The 22,410-nt window shown below is 58.8% G+C and overlaps 1 protein-coding gene across 6 annotated transcripts; it reads right to left on the reverse strand.

Annotated features, from left to right (window-relative positions):
- Window positions 1–882: 882 nt before the first annotated feature.
- L3MBTL2 (L3MBTL histone methyl-lysine binding protein 2) lies at window positions 883–21,612 on the reverse strand. Of its 6 annotated transcripts, none has more exons than XM_031938293.1 (17): window positions 21,501–21,612; window positions 18,890–19,169; window positions 17,733–17,866; window positions 16,248–16,371; window positions 15,374–15,453; window positions 11,190–11,307; window positions 10,774–10,908; window positions 10,591–10,679; window positions 8,050–8,281; window positions 7,863–7,939; window positions 7,560–7,664; window positions 7,099–7,246; window positions 6,814–6,896; window positions 6,219–6,453; window positions 5,071–5,136; window positions 4,471–4,560; window positions 883–4,264 (listed from the first exon to the last, which is right to left on the reverse strand). In XM_031938293.1, the coding sequence occupies exons 1-16, from the start codon at window positions 21,516–21,518 to the stop codon at window positions 4,508–4,510; spliced, it is 1,977 nt and encodes a 658-aa protein (XP_031794153.1). In that variant the 5' UTR covers window positions 21,519–21,612; the 3' UTR covers window positions 883–4,264; window positions 4,471–4,507. The 6 variants fall into 6 exon arrangements, with proteins under 6 accessions (XP_031794153.1, XP_031794150.1, XP_031794152.1 ...); XM_031938290.1 differs by having other exon boundaries at window positions 6,165–6,453; XM_031938292.1 differs by lacking the exon at window positions 21,501–21,612 and adding an exon at window positions 21,124–21,345.
- Between the last annotated feature and the right edge of the window lie 798 nt (window positions 21,613–22,410).

The following is a 22,410-nucleotide window of genomic DNA, read 5'->3' on the forward strand; positions in this document are numbered from 1 at the left end:
TTGCATTCACTCTCCACTTTTTCCTAAAGGCTTCTTGCAGACCATAGTTTGGGGTTGGCAGAGGGGAAGAATTATCTTATTTGATAATGGTGTTTTGCAGCATTTTGTTTGTCATGATATCCTCTCTGGCCTCCTATGTCCCCCAATATAAGAGGAGAAATTTTAATTTAAAAGAAAAACAGGAAGGAGAAATCTCCAATCTGACTTGAGTCAGTTGAGTCAATGAGAGAACTTGGGAATCAGGCACTTGAAGCTAGGATCCGGTTTGGGAAATGGTAGGGCCTTAAGCTAAGATTCTGTTAGTAAATCTAGACTATTTAAGGTAGACATGGCCCGGTGAGTGGCCAGAAAGGATAGAATTAGCCGAGGAAACCATACATGTCAAATAAATATCTTTTCCCTCAACTCAAATACTATCTTTTCACACAGAAAAGATTTCTATTTCCAAATCAGCCTTAAGATTTTTCCTACATTTTGAATGCAAGATTCATAAAACTCGCTTCTGCAAATATTTTGATAACTGCGTTTCAAGAGAATTAATTTCCTTTGCAATCCTATTTTATGCACCTGGAAACATGATTCTGAGGACTCCATGGGTTTCACCAACCGGATGGCCAGTGAGATCAAGCACTCGGAGAAAAGACTTTTAGATTCAGATCTGTTATAATCCATATTAAGGACAACAACGGTACATGAAGACTGTCTTTGTAGGTTTTCCATGGGGATGAAATCAGCATGCGTCTATCTTGGGGCCCAGAAAATGTGTGAGAATTATTTTAAATCTTCAAAATGTAAGAAATTAGTTTGGCCAAGATTTCTCTATTATGTACAATTCTGTATGAATTTCATTAGTAAAGGAGCTAACATTAGGAAAAAAAAAAATTTTTTTTTTGAGTCCTTAACTACACAGTGTCCATCAGAAGCCTCCTGAATGAGTCTGGGCCAGCTCCAAATGCTTCACTACGTCCCCTTTCTTCCCTTCATCCCTCCAGGGTGTGCTGGTAAATGTTTAACAGAGCCCTAGCTCCACAACAAAAAGCATGTAAAACAGACTGATGATTTCGCTTGTTTTAAACATTTTCTCCATCACAGCCAAGGGGTAAGTCAAGTTCTGATTTTGTGGCTTAAGTTTCAATGCTCACACTAAAAATTAAAAAGCAGCTTGGAGCTGGTTCCAGCACAGTCCTGGGCGCTTCTTACTTGCATCTTCCGAGACTGAGAACAAACTTTATTACTTGAACAAAATGGGGAGAATGAACTTTCTTTTAGGTGGTCGTAAGGGACCATTCCCTACAAGGGGAGATTCATCTATTTTTTTTTTTTTTAAACACCGATTATTTACTAGGATTAAACTAGGCTTTTTCAATGACTAAGATTTCTTTTTCCCCAAAGACCCAGGAGAAAGGTCTCACTTTGGTGCCGGGCTCACCCTTATGCACAGCTTTGTTGGCAGATAAGAGGGGAAGCTGGAGCATTAGGGTTCACACCAATCCAGACCTCCAGAGAGGGATCTTGGGGTCGTCTGAGCCAGCCCCCGACAAGCATTTAAGAGCGTACTGCACGCAAATGAGATCAGGAGTAAAAATAGGGGATTGCAACAGGTCTACATAGGAAATCGAGACCTTTTTAAACCAATAGGGAGTGAAAGAGGGATGCTATCAGAGGGTCACAGATTGACCCTGGAAGACTAAGAAGGAGCAGAAGGTAGACCAGAGATCAGGTGAAGGCCCTGTCTCAGAGGCAAAGCAGTCAGAAAGCAGCCGGCCTGGTTCTCAGAGGCCTGGGTTTGACTCCTGCCCCCCAGCATTGTGGGCAATTCTGGGCCTCTCATTAGAGGGAATCACTGGTGTGCTTCCAACGTTAGCGACCTTCTGAGGAAATTATGTGCCAGCCTCTAAGATCTATGGCAATCAGAAACCATTACTGGGAAGACAATGGACACATGAGTGGGAAGACGATGGACACCAGAGCAGGTCCGTGGGGCAGCTCGTCCGCTGTCCATGCCCCAGACTCGGCTCCTACTTTGGGGGACGCCAGGTTCAAGGCTTAGGACACTGATACCTTTCACAATGTTAACAATTCGACATTCTTAAAAACCATTTTGCTTTTAATCACTAACAATTCATTGAAGACACTAAGCTTTTGAGGGGAACCTGAGACAGAAATACTGGTGGACAGCGGATGACCAGGATCCCCAAAGATCCGGGTTCCAGCCTGCCACTAACAAGAGAATCGAGACTAAAAGGAAGGACTGAACTCTGGTCCCCGGCAGCTGTGGGAGACAGGCCACAAGGTCCGAGTTAGGCTGAGAGGGCATGCTCCGGGGATGCTGGGGGAACTCTGGGCTGCCCCAACCATGCTCAGACACCTCACTGGACAGAAGCCGAGGTCAGTGGGCCAGCTTGGGCCTGGTCAGGCCGCCTGATGCCTGACAGGCAGCCATGACAAAGGGGCTCCCATCTTTCTGCTTCTCCGGGTCTGACAGGCTTCTTAAAGCACTCCAGGCTGCACAGAAGGAGCAAGTTCCCCAGACAGGAGGGGCTGAGGAGGAAGGCCTCAACATGGATCAAGAGTTCTGAGGACAACCAACTGAAACTGGTCTGTCGTGTGCCCTAAAATGTGACTGGGGGCAAATGGTCCCTTCTCATGATCAGGTTCAAAATGATTCCCTCACTCATAAGGAGCCTTTCCAGGTTCTATTTAGAAAACCTGGGTGTCTGTCTAGCTAGCGACCACTTTTCTGGTGTCACCGTGGCTGGGCCAGAGGCCCGTTAGCGGCTGTACGGAGGCCTGGCCGCTGGCCCTGGGTACCAGCAGAAACTCTGATCATTGGGGGGAGGGGGTGCTACAAGCCCTCCCCTGAGGACTCTTAAGGGCCAACTGGAATCACTTCCTACCCATTGCAAGGATAGCCATGGGGCAGCTCCAGGACAAGCTGTGTCTGAGGGAGAAGGGCTCTCCCGAGGGCTCCTGCGGCCCAAGCCCTCTAAACTGCAGCCTCTCCCCCAGTCGCTCGGAGGGGGGAGAGGGGGCACTGCCAGGCCGGAACCACAATCTCTACCTTTCCTGCTTCTGGGCGTACCTCCTAGGGCCTTGACTCATGTAAAATGGGGAACACCACACAGCACCCACCTCACAGGGGTGTTTCTGGGGAAAGCGCTTTGTCAACCTTTAAGTGAGAAAGGCAAGTTACTGATCCTTCTCCCTGAGCCTAAAGGATCGTCTCTGGGGCATCCCTGCCAGGGGGTGGCTCCAGCTCGGCGGGGTCTGCCCTCGCTAAGGCCACTCGGAGACACAGCTAACTGCGGAGCTGCCTCATCTACCGCTACACTTTAAACCTGCTCTCCGGGGCTCCTTCGGCAAAGCGACTCCAACCTCCTTTCCCCAGGGCCTCGTGTCAAATACTCTACATGGTTATCCCATGTCTGCTTCGGGTCTTACACTGAAGGTCTCCACCAATCCCCACTGGCCCTGGTGGACAGGTGAGTGAAGGTTCCTGCCCGCCCTGCTGCAGCTCTGAAGTACCCAGGAGGGCGGCTGGGAGTGGGAAGGGAAGGAACCCCCAGCCCCCTCCTCTTACAAAGCACACCCTGAGACAGCCTCCTGACCCCCGGCCCTCCTCTCCCTCCAGAAGGTGTGGGGCCCAGAGAAGGCAGCTCATTGAGGAGAAGGGGTGCCTGAAATCAGACAGTCCCGCTCAAGGCTGGCCAGGATAGAAGGAGGAGGGGATTCAGAGGGAGCTGGGGGACACGCCAGTCTGAGCCCTACCCGCCGGCCCAGGCTTCACATCCCTGGGCAAGGAGCATGATTTGTTCAAGAAAAAGAGGCTTTTTCTCCTTTCTGGAAGAATGTGTCTAAGGGAAAGGAGTGAGTGTCTCTTCATATTCAAGGTCGGGGGGGGGGGGGGTTTCAAGCCCAGAAGCTGAGAGCTGGGGAGACAGTGGCTTCCATGCAGGGTCTTTGGGCCCACAGTGTCCTCTCCAAGCGAAGGCCCAGGCCCTGGAGTTTCAGGAGACGCTCGCAGAAAAAAGGAGAAGGCGTCAGGGAGGTGGGTCCTCAGGACTTCTGCCGTGGTCCCTTCTCTTCCTCTTCCGGCTTCCCTCACAGAGGACATGGCCAGAGAGAGGGTCCTGGGACCCCTGGTGGGGGAGGGGAGTCACCTTGCAGGACCATCAGCTTCACAATCTTGCACCATGGGAACATAGGAGGGCCCCCTGCCCATCCAAGGAGGTGCTCAGCTTCCCCGTGAAGAGATGGGTTTAGCCTGTGAAGAGAGGGCTAAAATGAGGGAAATCTGAGAGGATTTGGGGGGACCTCAGAAGCCATTGAAACCAACCTCCTCATTTTTCAGACAGGAAAGCCACGGTCCAGTAGTAGGCATCAAAGGTGACACCCCAATTCTTTGCTCTCTTATGTACTCCCAGCCCCCGGGGGCACCCCTGCCCCTTCCCCTCAGCCCAAAGTGCTTACCCCAGGCTTGGGGGCCTCCCGTGGACCCAGGGCTTGGTCAGTGCTGGCTCTTCTTGGCCGGCGGACGCGTCTTGGTTGTGATCCTTTTCCCTTCAAACACAGGGAACACGGAGTTCTGAGGCCGGCTTGGTCACCCACCCACCCCATTTGGGCCGGGCCGTGGTCCCCAGGCCTGCACCTGCCTCCCGCCCTGCCCGTCTCCTCTGCCCCCGGTAGCCCTGGCGACGGTGCCCGCTCTTCAAGGCACCAACAGCCAGCGGAGTCTCCTGCCCACGCCAGCCCCTCACTGAAAACCTGCCCAATAAGGACCTCCCTCTCTGGGGACTTGCCAGCCTGCAGGGGTGGCTTTCACTGGGACATTCCCAAGGGACGGTTACTAGAAGCGGGGACAGGGTTTACTACAAAGGGCCACTGTGCCGCGAGCGGCCTCCCCCAGAGCCCAGGGTCAGCTGAAGGAAAAGACGAGGACCAAAGGAACGTCATGAAGGGGCCAGACTGGGCTCGGAGGCCCTGACCAGGCTGCTCTGAGGCAAGGCCCCTGTACCCCGCCCACCCCCACCCCCCCCAGCCCCAGCTAAGGCCAGAGGCCCCGTCCCTTACTCTTCTTCCCAAATGGTTTCTTCTTCTTCCTCATAACTTCCTTGGTCAGCTGGGGAGTTGTGGACTCTGGCCCCAAAAGACAGGAAGGAAGAGTTGGGGGAAGGGAGGCTCAAAGCAACCCCAGCCCACTGACCCTCGGGTGGCCCTGGCTAGGGAGCAGGGGGGGCCCACCACTAATTCACCTTTGCCTGCCAGATTCGGGAGGGCCTCGCATGGGCTGGGGTGGGGGGTGGGGGAAGCAGTGATGTTAGTTCTTGGAGCGCAAGGGTGGGGACACCTCAGTGCCTCGGTACCAGGCTGAGAGCCTGGCACTAGTGGGGGACACGAGGAAAGCTTGCTGACCTGAGCTGGGGGCGACACACAGGCTGACGCCCCCCACTGGGAGAGCCCCTAAGAGTGGGAAAGGACCTCAGAGTTGATCCAGCTTCACCGTGTTTACAGATGAGGAAACTGAGGCACAGAGCAGGAGAGCACCTTGCCAGTGAAGGCATTCAGCTTACCTGGGCCCCAATCTGAACAACGGAACTCCCCCATCGGTCCTAATGACCCCGTTTTACAGGTGAGGGAACTTGAGGCTCAGGATGGCCCTGACCTCCAGGAGCTCCTACGGGGAAGGGGAGACAGGAAGGATCGAGGGGCCGGAGCTGACCTCAAGGACCCCTGCGGGAGCCAGCCTCTGACATGCCAGCTGTGGGACAAGGCCCTTCTCCCCAGGGCCTGTTTCCCGGGCTACACAAGGGGCCAGCAGACCCCGAGGACCGCACCTTAGACTCTGGGGGCCGCAGACCCCATCAGATTCTGACCAAGGAGGTAGGACCTTGGGGAGTGACCCCCCTTCCCCAAAACTGTTTCCTCACCTGTGAAAACAGGGGGTGGGCTAGAAGCTCCCTGAGGTCCCCCCGCCTAAGCGCGTTAGGGTTAGGGGCCGGGCAACGGAGCCCGGCGCGGAAGAGCGGGGGCCGGTGCTGGCTCGCTAGAGCGCTGGGGGGAGGGGGAGCCGCACCGGCGGGGGCGTCCTGAGCTGAAGGAGGGCCCAGCATGCTCCTCATGCTCATGCCTGGGCCCCGGGGCGGGGGCGGGGAAGGAGCGCTCACCCTCGCGGCCCACCCTGGAAGAGAAGCCTGTGTGGCGGCGCCAAGGGGACAGACCTGCAGCCACCGGGGGCTGGAGCTGGTAGCCGATCAGCTCGCACCAGCCCACGGCATAGATGTCGGGGGACTCACAATCCACCCACTGGTCATACTCGCTGTCCCAGCCATCAAAGTGGATGCTGAGCAGCCGCTGCACCACCCGCTTCACCGTGGCCACGCAGATGAGGCGCGGCTCCATCAGGTCCACCGCCTCCAGCTTCATGCCCACCTTGAAGCCGTGGTTGGGGCAGTCCTGACAAGGGCATGAGGACAAGGGCTGCTTCAGGGTCCCACTGGGGCCTGAGCCGCCCACACCAAAGAGAAGCCTGTGTGGGGACCCGGGGGGCCAGACCCCATACACAGGGCCATGCCCCCCCCCACGGAGCCATGCCTCCCCCCCATGGGGCCATGTTCCCCCTCCCCACCACGGAGCTGTTCCCCACCCCCACCCCCCCATGGCCAGGCAGAGGGAACCACCATCCCAGGCTGGGCGGCTCCATTGCCAAAATGCTGTGGCTGGGACGCGCCCTCTGCCCCACGGAGCCGCCCTGGGCCCGACCCCGGGAGGTCACTGGGCCCCATGCCCGCCCGCCCAAGTCCAGCAGCTCCTCACCATGTTGAAGAGCCGGGCGGGAGCAGCCTTGGAATTGGTCTCCTCGAGGTACGAGGCCCAGTCAAAGGTCTTGGGGTCGTAGCCTGCAGGGGGCAGAGAGCCCGGCATGAGCCCCCGGCCCCGTTGCACCTGCTGGGGTTCGCTCTCTGGGCCTCCCAGGCCCGGGGCTCTCGTGGGGAGGAGCAGATGGCCCGGCCCCCAGTGGATCGGATACCTCCCCCATCTTGGCAGGAGGCCCCTCCTGGGGCCGGCACAGCCCCCCCCCACTCCCCCCAGCAGCCCGACCTTTGGGAGGCGTGAGGTCGATGGCGTTCTTCTGGCAGAAGGTGGCGGGGAAGATGGCGTGGGACGAGGCGTGGTAACAGAACCAGTCCGAGTCGTCCACAGAGGGGGAGCCATCGATGCAGATCATGAGGTAGCCGTCCAGGAGGACCTACCGGAAGGGGACGCCCCGTCAGCCCACGGACCCAGCCCCAGGCTCCCCAGCCCATCCTACGTCACCTGGCCTGGGAGCCAGAGCCCGGGGGTCCCGAGGGTTGTGAGGGTGGGGGAAGGGCGCTGGTGACTCCCAGGCAGGAAGGAGGCTCCCTGAGGGTGATGGACCAACAGGTGTCACAAACGCTCGGGCCCCAGGAACCCCCGAGACCTCCCTTTTGCAGACAAGGGCAGATGGGGCCCAGGAGTTCCAGGAGGGGCTGGTTACTGATAAGGGGGCACTGGAGCCCCCACCCCACCTCTGGGCTCACCTTGCAAACGGTGGCCACGCAGATGTTGCCCAGATTCAGTGGGTCGATGGCCTCCAACTTCATCCCTTCTTCAAACCAACCGCCTTCGGTGTAGACCGCCCGCACCTTGGGGAGTGGGAGGGGCAGGGGTGTGGGCTCTGGTCTGGCTGTGGACTCTCCCCGGCCATGGCCCCTCCCCGCCCGGGCCCAGCAGCCCCCCCCCCCCCTCCCCCAGCAGCAACGGGAGCCCGCCCGGTCCGACAGTGGCCCTGAACACTGACAGGAGCCTGCCCGGGCCAGTGGTGGGCACAGGGGGCCGCTCACCTTCTTGAAGAGGTAGGAAACAGCGTCACAGTAGATCTTCCGAAAGGTCGGGTGGCTGCTCAGCTCCCCCCGTCTCTCTGCGGAGGAGGGAGAGGGATGAGGCGGGGCAGCCGCGGGCACCCCCAATGGCCGGGCCCCCCCCTGCCACCCGGCGCCAGCAGCATGCCCGCACCTGTTCTGCCCACACCTGGTTTCTTGATGCTGTGGCCAACGCGGCGGGACCAGCCCACAGGGTGGATGAGGGGGCTCCACATGTGGCACCAGAAGTCGTCGTCACCGTCGCCGTCCTCATAGAGCAGCCGCAGGCGGCCCCCGATCACCGTGTCCACCACGGCCATGCGCGTCCGGGACACGTGGGTCTTGTCCACCACCTCCACGCGCATCCCCTGACGGAAGGGGTACTTCATGCTCTCTGCCATCTGGGAAGACCGAGGCCACGCAGGCTCAGGGCAGGGCCTGAACCCTCCCTCCCTCCGACCACTGTGGGACCTGGGGGAAGCCACGCCATGCGAGGGACATTTCTGGGCCCCTCAAGGCCACCCGAGGGCCTGCTCTGCTTCCTCGGGTGAGGATCGGGCCCTGGTCACCGGGAGGCGTGGGGGCCGGAGAACTCTCGGGTCAGGGCGGCACCTTCAATGCCCTGGGGAGCCCCTCACACCACAGGGGGCCCGGGGCCCCCCCAGCCCGGCCGGGGGGGGGCAGCAGCAGCAACGCCCACCACCAGTGCTCCTGATGCTCTGAGGTGTCTCCTGCACCCCCTTCTCCCTATCCCAGTGACTCTCTTCCCCATCCAGTCTCCAGCGGGAGGTTTTCCCTGTTACAGAGCGGGGTCCTCAGGGAGAGAGCCCACCTGCCTTATGTTCCTGCACCCCCGGGCCCAGCACCTCGGGAGCGACTAGCAGGTACTTTCCCTTTTACTCACTCACTGCCCCTTGCCATCTCTTCCCCAAAAAAGGGGGCTAGCCTAGGTGACCCTGGGGCTCCTCCCAGCTCCTGCAGCAGGAGGCAAGAGGGAAGCCCCCCAAGAGCACAGCCTGCTTCCCCCTCCTGGAAGTCCTCGGGGGGGCCTGGCCGCCCTTTATCCCTTCCCTCCGTGTCTGCCCTTCTGGGTCCCAGATAATCTCCCTGACAAACTCCACACCATTGGGACAGAGGAGGAAAAGGCGTCCATTACTGGGCCGGCCTCGGATGGGTCCCGGGGCGAAGCAAGCGCTCCCTCTGGGCCTCAGCTTCCTCCTCTGCCAACGAGGGCATTGGACCCCACAGCTCCTGCTCAACTTGCCCTGCTCCGTGCCTGGGGCACTTCTCCCGGTGCCGGGCGCTGCCCCTCCCACACTTCAGCCTCCCAGACTCCTCGGCTCCCACTAAGTCTTGACTGCAGCCCTGCCCACCCCCCGCACCTCCCCGGGGGCCTCACTGGGCCCCTACGACACGGGGCAGTGAGACCCGGAGCCTGGCATCAGGCCCTCAGTAGCCACAATAGGCCCCCCTCCTGGGTCCTTGAGAGGGCGGCGTGAGCTCACTGCAGGGCGCCTGGCAGAGCCGCGGGCCCCCAGCAATGCCCAATCAGCGCTTCACCAGTGACCAGTCCCCCAACCCCCACTCCGCCACCAGAAGGCCGTCCAGGTCTCCTCAATCGGTGTCACTCTTGAGAACACACACTCTTAGCTAACAGGCCCCTTCCTCCCTCTTGTATGGCCCGCGGGCACACGCCTGGCAGAGAGCAGCTGCTTCCTGAAGGCCTAAGTCACCCCAGCCACATAGGGGAACCCAGGCAGGCCAGCAGGGGGCACAGGGAGAGGCCCCGGCAAGGGCCTAGGCCGGCCTCAGAGACCTCTGGGGACAGAAACCAAGGCTCCTACTCGGCCCAGGCCTGTTCTGCAGCTCAAGGACTCCCTCTCCACTCTGGAAAGGCTTCCTTCTCTGCCGGCCATGCTGCGGCCCCCGGCCCTCAAGCGCTGATCATTAGTTGGTCCCCAGGATCGCTAGATTCTGGTCAATATTCCTAAATCAGAACTGGGAGGGGCCTGAGAACAGGGGATGTCAGAGCTGGGAGGGAGCTTAGAACAGGGGATAGCAGAGCTGGGAGGGGGGAACAGGGGACAGGGGGGAGGGGAGCAGGGGGAGGGGGGGAAGGGGGGGAAGGGGATGGAGGGGGGAACAGGAAGGGGAGGGAATGGGAAGGGGTTGTTGGGGAAGGGGGGGAAGGGGGAACAGGGGAAGGTTGGAGGGGGAAGGGGGGAAAAGGGAATGCCAATCCAAAGGACTTGGAACCAAAGCCAGGGGCCCTTAGGGGCCAGAACAGGGAAACCAACCCTGGGAGGGCTTTAAAAATGGGGGGGAGGGAGGCCCAAAACAAATTCCGGGACTGGAGGGGGTTTGGGGGGGGGGAAAAACTTGCCCTCCCAAAGAAGGTCCCACGAGGGAAAAAAGGGTTTATTTTAAAGGTGCCCCCCTGAGGCTTTGATTTGGGGAAAACCTTTGCCATCCCTTGGACTCCAGGGTTGGTACTCTGCCCACTGTGCCCCCCGAGCTGCCCCGATCACGCAGTTCCAGAAGGCGGTGAGGCACTCCAGGCAGCTTCGACACTCTCAACCTCGCACCCAGCACCGTGCCCCAGTCATACAGCAGGTGCTCAATAAAAGCTTGCTGACTAACCAGAAGGTTGTAAAAGCAGGAGTCAGGGCCACCCGGAGTAAGAAGCACGAACGAACACTAAAGACCTGACCTTGATGTGGAAATCCACCGGGAGGGTCCTGGCTCCCACCAGCCGCTTCATGAGGTAGCTCCTCCAGTCCGTGTACTTGGCGTGAATGGCTGCAGAGACAGGCGGGGCACACATTGAGCCAGTGTCCGGGCCAGGGACACAGCCGACGCCCCCAGGCCCCCCTCCCCCGGGCCCCACACTCACTCTGGGGGGGCACGAGGATTTTGCTGTTAATGGCGCACCAGCCGATAGGGTGCACATCCACGGTGCCCAGGTTACACCAGAAGTCGTGGCTGGAGTCGTTCTCAAAGCCTTCGTACCGAAGGAGCACCCGGTAGCCTGCGAGGAGGAGGGCGACTGAAGGGGGCGCTGGGGAAAGCTGATGCCCCTCACTCCAGGCTCCCCCTTCCCTCGGGCCCCTCCTCCTAACCCCACCACCAGCCCCCCACCTCAGGGATGAGCCCATCCTAGCCCTCGGCAGTTACTGTCCCCCCCTTTAGAGATAAGGATGCAGGACCCAGCCAGGCCGCTGCAGTCCCAAGGTTCGGCTGCTCTCACTGCCCAGAGGCGGCCCCTCGCCTGGGACAGATGTCTCGACCCCAGCAGGGCCCGGCGCATACCTGCCGTCTGGATGACTGAGGCGATCCAATAGACGCGGCTCGGGAGCACAGCATCATTGTTCAGGACCTCCACCTTCATCCCTTTCACCACATCATCCCACTGATCGAACAGAGGAACCTAAGGGAACGGAGGGCCCGGTCCAGGCGGTCTCATGGTTGACCTTCCCAGCCCCCAATCCCAAGCCTAGCCCTGGACCTACTGCACAAGGGCTGCAATTATTTGGAGGAAGGATGGACTCAGGGAAACATCCAGACCACCTGAAAGCGCTCCATCACAGCTGGTACCGGGTACTTGGGGCCAACCTCCAGGAGGCAAAGACCCATCTAACTGGGCCTGTGCCCCAAGACCGGGGAGGGGGTGCTCTGTGGCCAAGGGCCCCAGGTTTGTTGGAATGAAATTCTGCTCCAAATGCTCAGTGGAGGTTATGGGGAAGGAGGGTGGTCAGATCTCTGCTCACTAGAAGGGAAGCCCCAGGCCCCACAAGGGATTGTGGGGGCAGATTTCTGCTGGCTAGAAGAACTCTGGCCCCAGGGGTTAGGCCCAAGCAGCAGAGATGGCCTTGGGGGCTTCAGAGTGACCAAAGCCAGCTTTTTCATGAAGAAAGTGGGCCGAGAGCTGTCCAGAGGTCACGCAGGGAGTGTGAGAGAAGGCAACAGCAGAGCCTGCCCTAGTAGGCATTTACAAATGCTTGTCTCCTCCTCCCAGCTTTGCTTTCTTAGTACCTCTGGAAATAAGCAGACTAAGTGGCCAATTCCTCCATCAACAGGTCTCAAAAAGAGCTGATTTCACACTCTGGTGACCGGCCCCAAGCTGCACCCTGCCCAGGAGCAAATCTGAGGCTTGGAATCAAAGATCTTGGGTTGGAATTGTGGCCCTGCCACTTAGGATCCCCACCAGCAAGAATGGAGAGACTGGGGGGGGGGGGTCCATCGGGCCCCAGGGCTTGGCCCCATTCTCGGCGTTACTTGGATTTTTCTAACTTTGAACTTTAAAAAACTGTTTTTCTACTGAGCAAAAATTGGCCTCTGGGAAATCTCTACCTCCTGGTGCTAGTTGTCCCCTCCAGGCTCGGGCAGAACCTGATTTTCACAACTTATTCTTTCTAAAAACAGAACCCAGAGCACCTTGAACTTGAAACCTTAGAGTCCAGATAAGGGGTGGGCTGCGGCCCACTGACTTCACCCCCAGCATATTCTGGCCCCACACTGTGGTCCTTGCCATCCCCCTCCCTACAGACACACTTTCTCTCTAACTCAACCTCAGTAGCTTGATCACCTAGACCCCCCCAACCTGCCTCATTCTCTCCCCTTGGCTCCAGATTTGTGCCTTTGTTCTCTCTACTCCCACTAACATTTGGCACATTGGCCAGCACACAGAAGGTGCCTAATGAATGCTTACTGACAGTCTGACCAAGCAGATAACCTTAAACCCATGTCTTATCACTGAGTCCCAAGTACACAACAGCAAGAAGGTTTGCAACAAAGTAATTGAATCAGAGGGAGGAGAGACCTTAATCCTTCTTCAATCATCCAAATCTTCCAAACAAGCTGCCCAGATTAGGAGCCGGCCCTGGGGGACAGGGGAACCCAGGACAAAGAGGAGGCCACAAAGAACAGAACAGTCAAGGAGCTGATTGATAAGCCGGGGAGGGAGAAGAAACCTTCAGGCACATCTAGTCCCCAAAGCTTTCAGAGGAGTCAAGGCCAAGGGAAAAGGAGGAGGAGAGGAGGAGGGGAGAAGGGAGAGCTTCCACAAGGCCATCAGCCCAAAGCAGGAGCCCCAGGGCCCGCCTTCCTTCCTCTCCTAGTTCTCCATCTGAGACTGCCCAATCTGCATCAGGGACCCAAGAGGTCTTCTGTCTGAAAAGCTCAACCATGACCTCATGTGTAAGGGCAGCTTGATGGCCTAGTGTGAGGGGGGAGGGGAGAGAGGGGAAGAGAAGGGAAGGGAGGGGAGAGAGAGGAGAGAGAAGACAGAGAAAGAAGGGAGAGATACACACAGAGAGAAGGGGGACATAAAAGAGAGGGGGGAAGATAAAAGACAGAGAGGATAAAAAAAAAGACACAGAGGGAGATAGGAGAAAGGACAGAGAGAGAAACACAGAAAGAAAAGAGACAGAGAAACACAAAGACAGAAACACAGAGACAGAGAAAGAAGGGAGAGACAGAGAGACAAACACAAACAGAGAAAGAAAGGACAGATAGAGACAGACAGAAACACAGAGACAAAGAAGGGAGAGACAGAGAAACACAGAGACAGAAACACGGAGACAGAGAAAGAAGGGAGAGACAGACAGAAACACAGAGACAGAGAAAAGAAGGGAGAGACAGAGAGACAGAAACAGAGACAAAGAAGGGAGAGACAGAGAAACACACAGAGACAGAGAAAGAAGGGAGAGACAGAGAGAAAAACAGAGACAAAGAAGGGAGAGACAGAGAAACACAGACAAACACAGAGACAGAAGGGAGAGACAGAGAAACACAGTCAAAGAGAGAAACAGAAAAAAGGGAAAGACAGAAAGGAGAAACAGGGACAGAGACAGAAAAACACAGAAACAAAGAAGGGAGAGACAGAGAAACACAGTCAAAGAGAGACAGAAACACAGAAACAGAAAGAAGGGAGAAACAGAGGGACAGAGACAAACAGAAACAGAGAAAGAAGGGAGACAAACATAGACACAGAGTCAGAAAGAAGGGAGCAAAAGAGGGACAAAGAGACAAAGAAGGGAGACACAGCAAGTGGGGGGGGGCAATAAAAGAGAAAAGAGACAGGGAGATAGGAGAGACAGAGGGAAGGAGGAAGAGGAGTGGGTGGAGGTAAAAAGGGAGAGAGCAAAAAAGAGAGGGAAGGAGTGAGACTATGGAGGAGATGGAGATGCACTGTCTTCCCCAGCCAGGAAGAAGCCCAACCTGCTATTATCAGGCAGGACCAATTCCCAAGCCTTTGTGAGGCTGGCAGTCTTTATCACTCTCCATTGTCTATCCCCAACCTCAGGGCATCTTTAAACAGCCTGGGAGGGACTGATTAGCATCTCTTTGGACAGGTGGCGGACCTGTGGACCAGGCATTCCAAGGGGCTCCCCCTGTCCCCCCCCCCAGCCCCCAAGGCTGAATTTCCCCCTAGAAGAGCGGTTCAGTTCTTCCCAGGCCCAAGCCTGCTCTGGCTCTTTCTCCCCAACAGGTGCCTCTCCCAAGGGCACCTTTCTCCTTCCCCAGCTAACCCCCCTCAGTCTCGGGAACTACTCGGGCTGGAAGCTGCCAGTTAAGAGGCACACCCAGGCCCTAGGGCCTATTCCTGGAAAGGATTCTCCCAAATTCCCGCAGCCGTCCTCAATAACCCTGCTGCTCTGGCTCTATTTCCCTGTTGCCGCTGCTCCTTTAGTCTCAAATCTCGTCCCCTAAAAAAACCTTTCTTCTGACAAAGCGACTGGCCGGTCTCACGATGGCCAATGGCACGAGATATTATTTCCAACTATGAATTGCTACCCTGACTTCATCAGAAATGGAGAGAGAAGGAAGAGGGAAGGAGGGAGAGAGAGAAGGGGAGAGAAAGAATCAGAGAGAGGACCAGAGATGGAACAAGAGAGGGCGATAGAGTGAGCACAAACTGGCTTTGGAAGCGCACCAAACCTGAATCCTAACCTTGCCTCAGTTTCCTCCTCTAACCAAGGGTTTTGGACCAGATGACCCTCTGGGGACCTTTTTCCCATCAGTAAAATGGAGGCCTTAGTGATGCTCAGAGGAGCTAAGAAAAGGGAACTCCAGTGACTGGGGGGAAGGGGGGAAAGGGGGAAGGGGAGGCCCTCAACATGGGCAGAATCAAGGTCCAAGCATCCCACAGCCCTGCTGCCTCCAAGAACCAGGCTGTTCCCAAGCTGTCTCCTCCATATACAGGGGTCCTGGGGGGAGGGGCCATCCCTGGCCCTTCCTGGGGTCCCCAGGGCTGGCCCAAGTAGTCAGAGGAGAGAGAAAGTGAAAAGACTCACTGGCTCCAGACCCAAAGAGGAGGTAACCTTGGGAGGCCAAGCAGGCCAGTGCTGATGACCAAGATCCAGGCCAAGGAGACCCAGGATGGGGAGCCCAGCCCCGAGAGCGCCACGGTCCGGGACCCAAGGGGCAGCCAGAAACACACACACACACACACCCGCCCACCTCCCCAAGCCGAGTCAGGCCGGCGTCCTTACATGCTTGAAGCAGCTGACAGGGGCCGCCTTGTAATTGTGCTCCTTCAGGAATTTCCCCCAGTCAAAGCCCAGGACCAGAGCTGTGGGGGTAGAAGGAGAAAGCCGGGGGGCTGCAGGGCTCCAGCTGGGGGGTCCCTGCAGCCCTGCCCCCCCCCCAACTGCTAACACCCCAGCTTACCTGCCCCACCGGTCGCCATGAGGAAGGATGGGGCTAGTTCAGGAAGCGCCCAGGGGAAGGGGCATTTCTGGCAGCCAGTGGGAGAGGCCGGCCGGAGCCCAAGGTCGTGGGCTGAGCCTCCAGCCAGGCCCTCCCACCCCCGGCCTGGGGGGAGCTTCCCATCCCACAACCCGGCCTCCAGAAACCACTCCCATAGACTCAGAGCAGAGCCGGCCCACCCCGCCCCGGGGCCAGGTTCAGACCAGGGAAGCAGGCAGCTGGTTACAGGGTTGCAAAGTAATGGCTTTCCTGAGTGATCCAAAAGGTGAAGCCCCCAGGCGGGGTGCGTCCTTGGGTCCCTAACTGACCTTATTCACTGTAACAGACACTGAGGAAGCCTTGGCTAAGGGGGGTGGGAGAGGCCAAGCTGACCCCTTCCCCAACCAGGGCAGCCGCCACACCGGGTCATGGGGTGTCTCAGGGCCTGTGGGGTTCCTTTTTAAGTGCTTAAAATGACCCACTTTCTTGGAGAAAGAGTCCCTGGCAAAGGGGATTTCACTGCTGGGGATACACTCGTGCCCCGAAGTGTCTGTCTGTCTGTCTGGGTATGTGTGTCGGTGTCTGATTGTATCTGTCTCTCGGCAGAAGAGGGGACACTCCAGGCCTGCACCCCGCCCCCGCCCGTCCCCGCTCCCTGGGCTCGGGCCCCCTCCTCACCGTCCTGCCCCGTTGGGGTCCCGTCCGCAAGCTGCCCGGTGCCCTGGGAGTGCAGGAAGGCACCAATCTTGGCAGACCAGGCCGCCTTGTGGAGGACCTTGGCCTTCTTGGTGGGTGGCTTCCCCTGGAAGAGGGTGGAGAAAGCAGGACCTGCTGCCACTCAGAGCGCTGGGCACGGGGTCACCTGGACAAACCCCGGCCCCAGGGAGCCCACGTGTAAGGGGGGGGGGGGAGCGGGGGCTGTGGAAGAGGGAGCAGGGCCCGGCTGAGCTGGAAGATGGGGGGTGAGGGAGAGGAGTCTGGGACATCACAAGGCCAGTCCCACCCTAGGCTTAAAGAGCAGGGCTTGCTTGTGGTCACAGAGTAAGAGGCAAAGCCCCGGGGGATGCCCGTTACTCCCGATTCCTGCCCTGGGGCGTCCAGGCGGCAGGAAAGGCCCCTGAGGGCCCATCACCCACCAGGAACAGGCCCCCTCGGTGCAGGCAGGAGAGAGCCGGCCTGGAGCTCAGTCATCGGCCCGGGAGGAGGATTCCGGGCTGGGGAAGGCAGGAGGCCACAGACTTGGGCATTAGCTTGGCACAGGCTTAGGGGGCTGGATTAAGTGGTGAGCCCACTGCCCTCCCCTGTGGGGGAGACCCGGGCTGGGGAAAGATGCATTTGGAGGGAAATGGCTATTGTTGCCCCGCCTCCAAGGTCATTTTAATGGAGAAACCAGAGGCTGGACTGGCTCTCCCCCCCCCACTTCCCCCAGGGCCTCCTGACCTTCAGGCTCCAGGTCAGACCTGCTGGGCCCCTCTCTTCCTTCTGAGCACCAGAAGCCCCCAGTGACCTGGCCCTGCTCTCCGGCAGAGAGGGGATCACGGGGCAAGAACCTTTTCCTCCCTCCCTGACCCAGCCTCTCCTCCGGAGAAGGTCGCACCAGGGCTTTGTCCTGTGATTGGCCGGACCCGGGGCTAAGGCGAGAGGGCCTCCACACTGGGATCTCTGACCCAGCCTCAGACACTGTGGGGCCAGATGGCTGCCGTCTGCCTCGGTTATCGCCGCCACCGCACAAGGGGAACAGCAGCGTCCACTCTCAGGGTGGCTGGGCCCAGCCCTGGGCCTGGCTCATGGTAGGTGTGAGGCCCTGGCCCTGGCCCGTCTCCCCCAGCAGGTCTGCCAGCCCCGGCTCCCCACTCAGTCCTGGCTCCCCGCTCAGTCCTGGCTCCTGGACCGGCCTGGAGCAGACACCAGAGGCACAGACTCAGACAGGCAAGTTCCCTCTGGCTACTGGAAAGAGACCTGGGGGCTGCAGGAGAGCTGGGCTGCACCCCTACCCTGCCGGGCCCCTCTGGGCCTCAGCTCCCCAAGGCCCACAATGGCAGCCTGGCCGGCCCCAGGCTCTGGCCCTGGGAGAAGCCCAGGGAGCTCCCTGAAGGCCGGCCCCGCCTCCCTTCCCTCACCGCCTACCAGGACAGGGGTCCCCGGCCTCCCCGCCTCCTCTACCTGCAACCTGGCCAGGATGCTGGCCTTCTTGGAGTTAGAGGAGTAGCTCCTGGAGCAGGAGACACTGCAGAACCGCTTCGTCTTGGAGAAGAAGGCCTCCCGCGTGCCCACGATGCCGCACATCTCACAGACGGCTGCGGGGAGAGGGGGGACATGAGCCCAACAGCTGTGGCTGGGCTGGGACCCTTTGAGTGAGGGGAGGCCGGGGCAGCGGCTGCAGGCTCTAGGTCAGGGAGGGCCGGCAGGCAGGGCCACCCCCTCTGCAGGGGGCCCATGTGCCCCCCACTCCCTAGCTCAGCTGTCCTGCTTCTCCTTGTCTGAGGGATGGTGTAATGGGAGAGAGGGGCAGGAGGAAGAAGAGAGCACCACATGGGGCTGGACGTGGGGAAGGAGAGGAGCCAGCTGATGGGGAAGGCCCTCGGCCTCTGCATGGGCCTCTGGGAAGGAAGAGCAGAGGGTCTGGCTGCCCTCAGCAACAGAACTCCTGGTCAGTGGGATCCGGAGCGTCCGAGGAAGGAGCACAGCCTTGGCAACAAGGAGCCTGGGGCTCAAGTCGTGCCCCACACATTGCAGGACGGTGACCCTTGGCCTGCCTGGGTATGAGATGAGGAGGTTGGACGTGGTGCCGCCCTTGATGGCCCCTGAGGCCGGGGAGAAGGATCCGCCCAAGGGGCAGAGGCCCCACATGCCGCCTGCTAGCACCTTGTCCCTGGAAGTCATTAGCCCTCTGCTAGGAGCTCTGACCTGAAGCCCCGTCCCGGGACTTGCAAGCGCTAGCTTTAGGGTCACACAAGGCCTGGCCCCACCCAGAGAGGGAAGGTGCCAGGTAGGTTGGGCCCTAGCAGGAGGCTGAACCTTCCGGCCTGGCCAGCTGAGTGCAGAACTCTGGCCAGCCTCCTCTGTCCCCTTTGGGGATGCTCTGAGGTTCCCCAGCCCAAGGGCTCTTATAGCAAAGACCACTTATCCGGGAAGTACTGGGATGGGAGACCCCGGCTCAGACTTAGGTAGGACAGACGGTCCCCAGACCCATTGGGCACTGAGCCACCGCCCGGAGACTTGCTGTGTGCATGGCCACAAGGCTCTGCCCTCAGAGGGCAGCTGGTCCCTCCCTCTGGGAGCCCTTTCCCTTCCCACTGCCAGGGACACCTGGAGAGCACCTGGCTCAGAACCACTGCCGTCCTGGGACCGAGGGGTGTTGGGGCTGGGGATCAGCAGGGGAGACGTGGGCAGCTCCCCGGCTTCTCGATCGTTCAGCTCATTTTCATTGTCACTGGACTCTTCCAAGTAGGAGCTGCTCTCGCTGCCCAGGCTGCTGTTGTAACTTCGGAAACTGTCGTATCCTCCAAAGAGGTCCAACTCTTCCTCCTCCTCCTCTTCCTCCTCATCATCATCATCTTCCTCCTCTTCCTCCTCCATCCTCTCAGAGTTGGGAATTTCCTAGGGGGAAAACAACAGAAACTGAGCCTGGTGCCTTATATTGTTTTTCCCATTAGGCTTTAAGGACAGTGTCCTTGAGGACAGTGCCTGGCATACAGTAGTGCCTAATAAATGCTTGTTGATTGCCTGGGTGTAGCAGGGAAGGAGAGTTAGAGACAAGAGATGATCAGGAGGGGAATGAGATTAGAGAGCTGGGACACCCCTCGGCCATTGGCCTCCCGCGGGTCTGCACAATGCACGAGGTTCCCAATAACCCTCTGGAAAGTCCACCCAGTCAGTGGAAAAGGGGGCTTTTCTCCTTACGAGGGAGGGCTGCTTGGAAGCAGGGGATGAAAGAGATGTTTCCAGACATAATAGAGCAGGGACAACTCCAGGAGCATCGGTTCTCCCTCTGCCTTCCCCCAGCTCCACAGCCATCAGCAGCCTTTACTAAGTCCCTGCCCCATGCCCGGGGCTACGCCAAGCAGCCCCATCCAAGAAGCCATTAATGGGGCAGAAGGCCTGGGAATGGGACCCGCCCGCTCCTGGGCTGGTGCTTCACTGACTAACCTGAGCTATCTCGGGCAAGGGGACAAATGGGGCCTTTCCACTGGCAGGATGTGGCAACGGGGCAGGAGGGGAATGGACATGGAAATGAGCCGAGGAGTCCATGCCCAGCAGATCAGAGCACAGCACTAACCCTACGGAAAGCTCAGCGTCACAATAAGAAAAACACCAAATCGAGTAACTCATAACAAGGGCAAAGGTGACGAGAGAGACCGCCGGGCCACAGTGGGGGGCCAGGGGAAGCCGAGGGTCCGGAAGCCAAGCTTAGATGATGTGACCAAAGCCAGGGACCCTGGACAGCCCCCCCCCCCCCCCAGAAAGAGGTGACGTCTGTGATAAACCAGTCAGGGTGGCACTCCTGGAAGCATGTGGGTGTCCGAGGGAACCCAAGGCGGCCTGTGAGTGGTCGAGGGCCACAATGACGCTGGTGACAAATTCAGAGAAAACCTGGAAAGGCTCAAGAGGCCCTGCTGCTGCCGGCCAAAGGGCCTGCCCAGGGGCTGACGGGCAGAAGGATGGAAGGCCGCAAGGTGAGAGAAACGCCCCTGAAGACCCCACACTGAAGCCAGGGCAGCGATCGGTCCCGCTTCGAAAAGCCCCGAAGACGCAACGTCCCTGTCTCTTCCCGAAGGCCCGGGTCCAGCACAAGGAGCCTCCTGTGTCTGCGGGCTTTATTCAGCAGTAGTTCTTTACTAACCAGCGAGGATGCTGAGGGATGGTGACTCGAGCTCAAGCAAAGAAGGGCGCCATTCGTGCGGGGACCTACGACTCGGCGCCTGGACGGGAGTCCCTGGAAATCACCAGTCCCCTCCAGAGAATTCTGGGCATTCACACATGCCCAGAGATGGCCGGGTATGTCTGGCGGGAGATTCCCCGTGACTGCAGGGCGAGAAGGGGTCTCAGTCACAGAACCTCGGCCCGGGGACAGAAGATGCCAACAAACCCCTGGCAAGCTCCTTGCAGGGGCCGTCTTGGGTTTCCTGCGCGCAGTAGGTGCTTATAAATACGGGCTGATCTGACTGGGATCCTTCCCTCTACATTAGGACCACGCATGTAACATGCATCATAAATAAAATTTATTTAAACACGTAAAGTGCATTTGCTCTTCTGACGCTTCTGACAGCAACATTTAGGGCTCCACTGGATTTAAGCTAGAGATAGATGTAAACTCGGTCTGAAGCAATGGGAATCAATGAGGATTTTGTCAGGCAGTCCCGGTGGGGGAGGGGGGAGGAGCCAACCAGCATTTATTAAGCGCTTAGTGTAAGCCTGACGGTGGGAAACCAGCCAAGCAGCATTTATTAAGCGCTTAGTGTAAGCCTGACGGCTGCAAGCTCTGCCTGACGTGGGGGTGGGTCGGCCCCTTAAGCCGTTATACAAGGCGGGGGTCCCTGGTTCCGCTAAGTACCGGGGAGCTCCTTCCGGAGGGGGACATCGCGGGCCGCCGCCTCTGGGGTCCCGGACCGGCGCGGGTGCAGAGCTCCTCCTCCCTCCGCTAAGGAAGGGCCCAGCACACGTTAGGGCGCCCGCAGCCAGCGCCTTTCTCTCTAAGCCTCAGTTTCCCCATCTGTAAAAGTGGGTCTGTGCGAAGCGGCCGGCGAGGTCCTTTCCAGCGGCGCCTGGCGAGGGTCACGTAGCGTGCGCGCACACGTGGTTCGTGCCCCCCTCTGCGCCTGCGCGTGCCTCAGTTTATTCACCCTTTAAGGGTCAAAGCTTCCCGAGCCCCCTCAGCCTCCCAGGAAGCCCGGCCCGGCCACAAAGGACGCGGGGTCTCGGCCCACTCACCTCGAGGCCCCGCTCCATGAGGCCGCCTAGGCCGCGAAGCGCGAAGCGCGAAGCCCGAAGCGCGAAGCCCGAAGCCCGAAGCCCGAAGCCCGAAGCCCTCACCGGGAGCCCGCCGCCGCCATGGCCGCCGCGCCTTCCGCCCGCACGAGGCCCATTGGCCGTCTTTCTGCGACGCCCGACCAATCGCCGCAGAGAGCAGCAGGAAGGCCCGCCCACATCCTGGCATATGCTCACGTGGAGGGACGCTAAGCCTTGTGGGGGGTGTAGTCCTGGGAATGGGACGACGTCGAGGCGGGACAGAGCGGAGAGACTGGGAGAGGAGAGTGCGGGCTGTAACCCTCTGGCCTAGGCTTGTGGCTGAAAGTGATCTCGGAGACCGTGTAGGCCAGCCCCTGATTATGCAGAGAGTCTTTGTTAGCCCGAGGACTCTTAAAGCTTGAGTTGGGAGGGATCTCTCCCGCCAGCCGCCTCGTTGTACCGAAAGGGAAATTGAGGGCCAGGAAAGTGACGGGATTCCAAGAATAGAGCTGAAAGGGACCGCAAGAAGCAGGGTAGATCAGCCCGCTCGGTGTGCCGAAGGGGAAATTGAGGCCCCGGGATTGAGCGCATCCTAGAAGGGATGCCAGAAGCCATCTAGTCTGGTTCCTCATTTTACACAAGGGGAAACTGAGGCCCGCCACATGCCCTAGCTCACACAGATTAGTAAAATCAGAACTACGTGCTCTAAGTCAATTTATAGACTTATAGATTACAGACTGCATCGATTAAAGAATTATAAATTACAGCTGGAAGGGACCTTAGACACCATCTAGCCCAACCCCACCCTTCTCCCCCTCATTTTACAGAGGAGGAAACTGAGGTTCAGAATGAGCAAGGTACTCGTCCAAGATATTGAAGCTGATAAACCGCA

Source organism: Sarcophilus harrisii, chromosome 5 (assembly GCF_902635505.1).
Source record: "Sarcophilus harrisii chromosome 5, mSarHar1.11, whole genome shotgun sequence".
Taxonomy (NCBI): Eukaryota; Metazoa; Chordata; class Mammalia; order Dasyuromorphia; family Dasyuridae; genus Sarcophilus; species Sarcophilus harrisii.

Bases quoted from the DNA above. Each gene is read 5' to 3' on its own strand.
- L3MBTL2 (XM_031938288.1), bottom strand. From the start codon at position 21,150: ATGTCCCCCTCCGGAAGGAGCTCCCCG. The intron at 19,170-21,123 runs GTACTTAGCGGA...TTTTCCCCCTAG, and splicing joins CCTCCGGAAGGAGCTCCCCG to GAAATTCCCAACTCTGAGAG. The intron at 8,282-10,590 runs GTCAGGTCTTTA...CGGTCTTCCCAG, and splicing joins CGGTGGATTTCCACATCAAG to ATGGCAGAGAGCATGAAGTA.